Source organism: Xyrauchen texanus, chromosome 7, assembly GCF_025860055.1.
Source record: "Xyrauchen texanus isolate HMW12.3.18 chromosome 7, RBS_HiC_50CHRs, whole genome shotgun sequence".
In the NCBI taxonomy this organism is placed as follows: Eukaryota; Metazoa; Chordata; class Actinopteri; order Cypriniformes; family Catostomidae; genus Xyrauchen; species Xyrauchen texanus.
Genome location: NC_068282.1, coordinates 16,069,461 through 16,078,932, shown reverse-complemented (window position 1 = coordinate 16,078,932; position 9,472 = coordinate 16,069,461). Strand labels below are relative to the sequence as shown.

Genomic DNA, 9,472 nt, shown 5'->3' with positions numbered 1-9,472 from the left:
GACGACAGTGGTTAAATCTATACTTCAGAAGAGTTAAATGTGGGAAAGAAACTGATCAATATGTAAGTCCTTGTTTAACTATAAATTCTCATCCCTGGCCAGTAGGTGGCAGAAGAATGTGAAAGTGGAGATTGATATGAACATTAACTATCAAATATACTATGACAAAGTGCCACCATCTTTTTATGTTTTTATTTTATTTTGCTGCAATTACCCTTTTACTCCTCTCTCTAGCTAAGGCTGCAAACAAATAAAAAATTTCTCACTTTTGGCATAATTTTAGTAAATTACAGCTTGGAAAGGATGCACAATCATTTCACTTGATTACCAGGCATAGGTGTCATTTACACTGGGGACGCTGGGGACATGTCCCCACCACTTTTTGAAATGGCTGATTTTGTCCCCACCACGTTTTGAAAGTATTTGATTCAAATGTTCTGAAAAACCAAGCAAACCAAGAAATGTTAAAGGTTTAGATACAGAAAGAAACAAGGTGCATTGTCCAAAAAAATTAACTTAAACAAAAAAAACTATTATTGATTCTAAAATGACCCAAAAATATGAATGCGCCGATCAGTAACTTGAAAAGAATTCTTGACACAGTTTCTTCTTGTCCAAGTTATCCATTCTCTCTCTGTGAACATGACAAACAGCCACACTGTTGAGTCGGGTTTGTGACATTGAAGAATGCAGCCAGGTCTTCAGGCATCTCAATGCACTGAAGCTTCTCTCTGCATCAGCAGATGAGGCAGGAACAACGAGCAACAAATGCAGAAGTGCCTCAACTTGACGAAGAGACCACGGACCTCGGGAACCGTGTTCCTCATGATTTCTGACACTTCTGAGCAGGTTTTGTAGGTGTAATTGGCAGTGAACATGGCCAGCTGCACCTTTAGGGACTGGAACTGCAGCTCTGGATACAGATCAACCACGTCATCAACTTGACCAGAGAGTAGGACTTTCTCCAGCTTGACCAGGTGCTGTAGCCCTTCCTGTTCAAACCGCTTTGTCAGCTGTGTTGTTACAATGTCAAGGACTTGGAAGAACTGTACACGGTATTACTCCTGATCTGTGGATGGAATGCAGGGCTCAGCTGGGCCAGCATGTCTCCTCTGTGGATTTCGTAAGTGTGGCATCTTTATTGGTTCGATGTACAAAGACGTAACCAGATCAGTTGCGCTGGTGTAGACTGTGATGAATGCTTCTTCTGTTCATTGGCTCTGAAAGTGTATTTTCACACAGTCAACTGTACTTAAGCCGGTTCTCGGCCCTCAAGCTGGGAGTTAGCAAACATTAGTTAGAAATTCCATGGGACTACCGCTCCTTTCCAGCTTCATGGATTTGCGCTCTGGCCTGAGCAGGAATGGATGGACAAACCTTGAAGTGTTAGGGAGGAGGTTTCATTCATCCATGTATTAGCCGGCTAACAGCGTTAGTTCTTCTTCAAGTTTTAAAAATGTTCAACTTTAAGAGAAGATGTTGATCAACGGTACAGGTAGGGGAATTTTTATATAGCATATTTGCACTGTGATTGATTTAGTTAATTGTAGCCGATTAAGTAATTTACAGATCAATAAAAAAAAAATTGGCTTTGTGTGTGTGTGAGAGAGAGGGCCTGCGTGCCATCTTATAGTTTTAAAATAGTCTGGATTGTGGGGTGGGTTTTTTTGTGGCACACATACTGACAGTATTTATTTCACGGCACTTTATAGTGGTTACGCTGCGATGGCAGAGGAGGATTTCACATTTTGTGGATTTGGTTGTCTGACTGCACTGCATTCTCTGTGGGTTGCAAATCCCAAATTTTATCTGATGTTATTTGATGCAGATATGTTGGGTTGTATGCTTATGGTGTGTTTTCTTTTACATATGTAATGAATTTCATTGTAATCACTGACTTAATGCTCTGCTGTTTTCAACAGTATGGTGCTTTGGCTGAGCTGGTGTTGCAGGGGTGGATGTGATGACTGTTACATGTGCAGTAGACATTGTTGAGCGTATAATGCTGAGTATTTTCGTGTTGTTGACTGGCCTATGCTGTGCCCATTTTTGATGCGCCGTTATTCAATATTTTTCCCGTCCTGCCGTAATTTTTTTCATCTGATCTTTTGTCCCCACCATTTTTCAACACAAACTGACGCCCGTGTTACCAAGAGATATCACACTGTAGATAGAAAAAGAAAGAAAAAAACTTTAAAGAGTTATAAGAGTTTTTGAAAAACTGAACAATAATTTTCACACAATAAATGTTTAAATACTTTGTTTATTTTACTCTTTGTTAAGAACATGATTTCATAGCTCATAAAATATGGGTTTGGGACAATATAACAGGTTTGGTGTTTGTCTTTTGTCATGTTGTTTTTGAGTAAACTAATAAATGTTGCATGGGCTTGTATATTGAAGAACAAACAGAAAACACCTGAAATCAATAAGGAAAGGAAACAGGAACAAGATGAAGAGGAAACCCAAAGTGCTGGCTTGCTCACTCACTCACATGTGGGGAAGTGTAAGAGGAATATCCAAATGAATATATTGTGCTGGGAATCTGCGTCTTTACCCTCGCCAATTTATTTATTTATCTAAATCATTCAACAAATAATTTGTACTATTAGCTTAATTAAATGGCTTCCTCTAGAAATTTAAATAAGCTTCTAAACTAGGGGAACCAGACGTCCCCGTTTTCCGGGGACAGTCCCATTTCTTTATGGTTTGTCCCGATTGGAGCTGTCCGCTAAGTGAAAATACATGGCAAGAAAGCCCCTATTGAAGCCTACCGGCAACAAGGTTTACTGTGTGCTTTTTATTTTGACCAACAGAGGGAGCGACTCGCTTTTGCAGCAGTAAGTCGTTCGTCAAAGAAACATCGTAATTGTTATCAGCTTCGAGGTGAGACAAATACTAACTATGTAATAAAGAAGCAATATTGTTAAGCATAAAATATAATTAATGCATTTAAAATAAGAATACAACATTAATAACATGGAAAATAAATGAAATGTAAAATAAAGTCAGCACATTGCAGCATAGATTACATTGTGCCTTGCTGGGAATCAAGTGACTGAAAAGAAGCATCAGAGTTGCATAAGAGTTGATCAAAACACAAGGTATAATAAAAAAAAAAAAAGGTCCATATGAGATAACTGAAACAGTTCAGTGAAATAGTGTAATAATAATAATAATAATAATTAATAATTATAATAATTAATATAATAAACCACATCCTGCCCAGCAGGGGAGGTTAACATGTGGCAAATACATCACATGGGCTTACCAGCCACATATGGAAGTGGCGCGGTGGTAGGTCCTGCCTCGATGGGGAGGAGCTCCACAAACACAGCGGTCAGGGGGCAGAGGGAACTCTGCCCAAGGGAGACACGGGTCCACCGGCAGTGGGACCGTACCGCGGAAAATACATCACAGGGGGTTACCAGAGTAAACAGTACTTGTGTAGCACCTGTTCCAGTACAGGCAACCCGGTCCCTGCAGTGGGTCTGGCTGGAAACTCCTCCACTGAATTTGGATCCAGAGGGCTAGGGAGGAAGGACATCCATTCTACGTGTTCGGACCTGACAAAACACGGGATGAGACGGGCTCAATCCGGAGATTGTAAAATCTTGCGAAGGTATTACCTAGCCCGCCGCTCTGCAGATGTCTGCTAGAGAGGTGCCATTGGCCAGTGCCCATGAGGATGCCACACTCCTCATAGAGTGTGCTCGAACACGCAAGGGGGTGGGCACGGCCTGGGTCTGGTAGGCCAACGTAATGGCGTCCACAATCGAGTGGGCAAGCCTCTGTTTGGTGACAGCGTTCCCTTTCCTCTGTCTAATAAACGCAGACAAAGAGCTGCTAAGAGCGTCTATAGCTCTGCGTGTGATCCAAATGGGTGCGCAAAGCATGTACCGGACACAGCAATGCTAAGGCTGGGTCTGCTTCCTCCCGGGGCAGCGCTTGCAGGTTCACTACCTGATCCCTGAAGGGGGTCATTGGAACCTTGGGCACGTAGCCCAGTCGGGGTCTCAGGATGACGTGAGAATCTGCCGGACTGAACTCCAGGAAAGTGTCGCTGACAGAGAACGCTTGCAGGTCCCCAACCTTCTTGATGGAATTGAGCGCAATCTGTAGGGCCGTCTTCAAGGAGAGGACTTTTAGTTTGACTGACTCAAACAGGGCTCTCCGTAGGCCCGAGAGGACCATGGAGAGATCCCATGAGGGGAACAGGCATGGCCTAGGAGGGTTCAGCCTCCGGGCGCATCTAAGGAACCTGATGATCATGTTGTGCTTCCATAACGACTTACGAGTTTTCGCAGAAAATCCAATAACTGGACAATATGCAGCTATTCTGCATTATCTTGTCATCTAGTAATGCAAACAGAGCAATCAAACATCCAGAAAAAATATTACTCAACAATATTTACATATTATAAACCGATTATATTAACTAACAAAATAGTCCTGGTCAAATCAAGCCAAACTAGCTGTTATAGCATACTAGTGGCAATTATAAGCAAGGGGAATTATTCTGCAACAGCTGGCTTCCTCAGTGATCAAACTAAGCATGCTCAAAAGCCTAAAAGTTCTACCATTAAATCCAAACTTTACATTGTATGTTCTCGCTGTTTAGAATTTTAAGTTGGCCATACTGAATGGCATAAAAATAAACCTTATAATTTTTTTAAGTAATCTCAACTTTTTTCTACATTAGATTAGTAGATACAGTGAGAAAAAAGAACACTATGGGGCAAATTATCTAAAATGTAATGCCAACTTAGCATACTGTATTTCACTGTGAAACTCTGCATTAATAGTAATAATTAAAAAAAAAAATATCCCAACTTAACCTGGTGCTATGTTCACTTGAAAATGAAATGTCTTGTAAAGATGGTGGAAGTGAGAAATGTTTCTATCATGTGTGACATCAAAAGCTAAACATTTCTGATATTCTTTTGCCATTTGTTCCAGAAATCTTGAAACAAATATGTCAAATAAAAGTTGTTCCTCTAGGTTATTTATTTGATGCAAAATGAGTCACACAAAAATAATCTTTGGTTTTACCAAGATCCTAATGACAGTGACTAATGTTTCTCAGAAAGATTAACGGCAGTCAATTATAAACATGCACACCCTGCAAAATGCTACTGAGGGTTAAGAAAACTCTTAAACAAATCTTGTATTTAAACCACGTGTTTAGTGCATACTTATAGAATACATGTTTTACAGGAAAAGGAGGGCGAGGAGTAAAAACATATAATTAAAAATGAATTAGTGAGACATAATAGTGATTAGATATGTGACAGTAAGAAACTGGTGAAGTGATTATAAAAGGAATGGTTAGAGGCAAAGAGGACCAAATCCACCATCAACATTCATTCTGCAAGCGAAGACACAGTTTGTGTGAAAATGTGGAGGTTAACGTGCTTCACTTAGGTCTAAGTCTCATGATTTTTGGAGTATACAATTGTATTTAAATGATCTTCTCTGCTCTAAAAGTTTTAAACATAGTACCCATGGTTCTGTGTCTTGTGTGATCATTTAAATGTAATTTGTTGGCGTGTCATGCAGCTGTTTAAAGTCACATTTTCACCATAAGACTGAATGATGTATCATCACATTGTCTTCCTTTGAGGATTTTTTCAGGAAAAATGGGAAAGGCTAATAAAAATTAAGTGTACCTGTGTTTTAATGTATTCCAATTTTATAAGCCAATTCAAAACCATCTTAGTGTAATATTTTCCCTTTTTTAGATAAGTATTATTTGGACTGTAGTAACATTATCCTTTGTAGGACATTGTCCTAGTGATTCCAGAGACTATTTAGTCATGAGTCAGAGCACTTGTATTAAAATGAATTGGACAAATTGGAACACCCAATGTGACAGCTGTAGAAACTGAAATTCCACCTTACAAGTAAAAGAGCTAATCATATTATAGATACAGACATTGCCTGTCAGTCAACTCGAGAATGCACATGCTAATACAGGACCAGCCTGATGTTTTTATTAGCATCATCTGAGCTAAAGAAACACAATTTATGATACCATTGTTGTCAGATTTTACTGCTGATATGAAAAAGGCCTATGTGATTTGAATGAATGTCATAATCTTTGATGACAAATTTGATGATTATCATAATCTTGACAGGGAGTTTTGGAGATTTCGGGCCTTTCCCCATTCAAGTATTTTCATGTCACCAGGAGCATTCCCAAGATGGCTGCCTTTGTGGCCTTGAAAGGGAGTTTGAAGATCCACAAGCATGTGGTTTGACCCATGATGGCATGGCAGTTTAAACACCTTTAACATGTGAAAACACCCCACATTGCTAAATGCAAGTATTTTTTTATTTAGTTTGATAAAAGCCTTCTTTACACACTGCAACATAATCAAAACAGCATGGTGTGATTTATATAACACAAGAAACAAATTGCATATAATTTTGTTAGCTTGAGATATTCTGTGGTGATTTAAAGAAATATTTTGCTGTAAGAGCTGTACCTGGTGTATAAAATGTTGGGTGGAATTTATTAACAACATGGACACATGTATGTAGAACTGAACTGATGAGAAATGTCTGTGGGCAGGCGAGAAGGTGTTAGAAGCCTGTGCAGACCAAGAGTTATTACGAATCTGTAGAGACATAAAAACAAACAATCAGACCAAATAGTTAATAAGTAAAAGTCAGAATTAAAGAACTTCTAAGATATTGTTGGACCAGTTTACAGGTTCAGTGTAAAAGAAAATGGAACTGAATTTTGTCACTACCATGAACACCATAAATAGCTGTGTCTTGATTTGTGTGCATGTTTGGACTTACTCAAAAGCACTGCTTTTTATAATCTCTGCAGCAGTTTATGCGGCAACGAATATTGCAATTGCAGCGGTTGTAGATGTCAGCCATCTTACCACATCTGCCACGACAGGAGTTTGAGGCTACAAAAACACACATAAACAACATTTAGTAGTGTTTGTTGTTAAGGTAGCATACATTTGTATGGGTGTGTAGTTGTGTACGAGAGATAGTTACATTGAAAGGGTGGAGGTGGTAAGGTAGTTGTAGTAGGAGCCATCGTTGAAGCAGGTGAACTAGCAGGTTGGCATGAGCTTGTAGGGCTGAATGTGATGAATCCTGGAAGGTTCTGGTTGATGGTGTTCATGATCCAGCTCTGATATTGAGACACACGTGTGTACACACCAGGTGTGTTGGGGTCAGCACAGCCATAACCCCAGCTGGTGATACCAGACTGAACCCACACTGAACAATGCTGGCTCACCATTGGCCCTCCAGAGTCCCCCTACAGAAAGAGTGAGTCAGAGAAAAAAAAAAATGTTTTTGTGTACAGGACTGTCATTTCACATTGAACTTGGGGTGAAAGTAAATGAAATTAGCCATAAATATTTAAAAAGGCAATATAGATGTTTGTGTGTAAATATATATTACTGTAACGTGTGCACACTTTATTATTTGAGTAATAATAATAATCAAGTTGGTTGTTGTACCTGGCAGGTGTCTTTGCCTCCCTGCAGTAAACCAGCACATATCATGTTACTGGTGACAGATCCAGCACCAAGAAGATTATTACACTGAGAATTATCCACTACTGGAACCATAGTCTCCTGCAGAGTCCCAGGAGCAGATAAGCTCACTAAACAAGTAAACAAACACAAACACACACATGCAATCATCAATTTGTGATGTTAAGAGCAGATGTAGTTATGTGAAAGAATGAGTGTGTGTACCTCCAGATGTAACATCTCCCCAGCCTGTGATCCAGCTGCTGGTGCCAGGAGCAAAGACACTGTTCTGGGCTGCCAGACACACAGGTCTAATATAGTCATTAAAGGTGACTGGGGAGGATAGGTGCAGCAGAGTGATGTCATTGTCATTTGTGTTGCTGTTGTAGGAGGGGTGAACGATGAATTTGGCAACATTTCTTTTGATTTCATATGTATTAACTCCCTGCAGTGTCCTCTTTCCTAAGTACACTTGCAGAGTGGATGTGCTGACACTAAAAACAGGATGACAAAGTGAGATTGAGAAGAAAACAACAACAGTTTAAGAAGAACATCTGACCAATTAAAACTAAATCTTTGCATATGTGTGTTAAAGTGGTTCTTACCCAGGCATACAGTGAGCTGCCGTCAGCACCCATTCACTATTGATGAGGGATCCTCCACAAAAATGACCTCCAAAGGTGGAGCTCTGCAAACTGACCTGCCATGGCCATGCCCCCTCAGGGGCATCTACACCACCCACAATACGTGAGTTTAAAGGGGCATGTCCACAAACTGCAAGAAAGAAAGAGCGAGAGATTATTTACATAAGCATTTCTACATACAAACTATGTGACTTTAAATTAATTAAAGAATTTAAAAAATTAAGGAATGAGAGGGACTCTTACCATTCAACTGAGAAAGTGAACCTGCAATGGAAGAAACAAAGTACACATTAGAAAAAAGTTCTGTTTTGCAGTTAAATAAAGAACTATTAAGAGTTATTTTCTGTCATTTCTCCTTTAATTTCACAGACCATTGAACTGGGGTTGAGCTCTAAACAAGAATTATACAGTAAATAAATAGAGAATTATCATTTGTATCAGTGTTAATACATAAAGGTGGGGATGAGGAGGAAGAAGGATGCTGGAAGAATTGTTTCTGGAGCTATGTAAGCAGCTGCTAATTTGTTTCTTGAGATATGAGTGACAGAATTAGATGTAGAAGCTCATTCCAAAATTATATTTGGAACTTTATTAAATGTTGCACTTGATTAAGTACTGTTACTACCATACAATGAAACGGTCATACAGTGCAGCCTGTGAAATTTTCAGAGAAGCTTCAAACTAAAAGGAAGACAATGTGATGATACATCATTCAGTCTTATGGTGAAAATGTGACTTTAAACAGCTGCATGACACGTCAACAAATTACATTTAAATGATCACACAAGACACAGAACCATGGGTACTATGTTTAAAACTTTTAGAGTAGAGAAGATCATTTAGATACAATTTTGTACTCCAAAAATCATGAGACTAAGACCTTACCTGTAGTACATAGGAGCAGCACCAAAGTGAAGCATGCCAACCTCCACATCTTCACTCAAACTGTATCTTCGCTTGCAGAATGAATGTTGATGGTGGATTTGGTCCTCTTTGCCTCTAACCATTCCTTTTATAATCACTTCACCAGTTTCTTACTGTCACATATCTAATCACTATTATGTCTCACTAATTCATTTTTAATTGTGTTTTTACTCCTCGCCCTCTTTTTCACAATTCAGTCCTGTAAAACATGTATTCAGTATGCACTAAACATGTGGTTTAAATACAAGATTTGTTTTAGAGATTAAGAGTTTTCTTAACCTTTAGTATCATTTTGCAGGGTGTGCATGTTTATAATTGACTGCCGTTTCAGCTAATCTTTCAGAGAATAATTACAATGTAAATAATGTTTATTGTTTAGACCGTATCATTCCTGTATTT

At 39.1% G+C, this 9,472-nt stretch overlaps 1 protein-coding gene across 1 annotated transcript; it reads right to left on the bottom strand.

Annotated features, from left to right (window-relative positions):
- Positions 1-6,385: 6,385 nt before the first annotated feature.
- Positions 6,386-9,083, bottom strand: LOC127646776 (trypsin-like). The gene is made up of 8 exons (XM_052130644.1): positions 9,035-9,083; positions 8,393-8,413; positions 8,111-8,279; positions 7,731-7,999; positions 7,491-7,636; positions 6,979-7,285; positions 6,808-6,923; positions 6,386-6,620 (listed from the first exon to the last, which is right to left on the bottom strand). The coding sequence occupies exons 1-7, from the start codon at positions 9,081-9,083 to the stop codon at positions 6,808-6,810; spliced, it is 1,077 nt and encodes a 358-aa protein (XP_051986604.1). The 3' UTR covers positions 6,386-6,620.
- Positions 9,084-9,472: the final 389 nt, after the last annotated feature.

Excerpts from the sequence above, each read along its gene's own strand:
- LOC127646776 (XM_052130644.1), bottom strand. The coding sequence starts at position 9,083 with ATGTGGAGGTTGGCATGCTTCACTTTGGTGCTGCTCCTATGTACTACA. Across the intron at positions 7,286-7,490 it reads GAGGCAAAGACACCTGCCAG|GGGGACTCTGGAGGGCCAAT; the intron begins GTACAACAACCA and ends CTCTTTCTGTAG. Across the intron at positions 6,924-6,978 it reads AACTACACACCCATACAAAT|CCTCAAACTCCTGTCGTGGC; the intron begins GTATGCTACCTT and ends GTGTTTTTGTAG.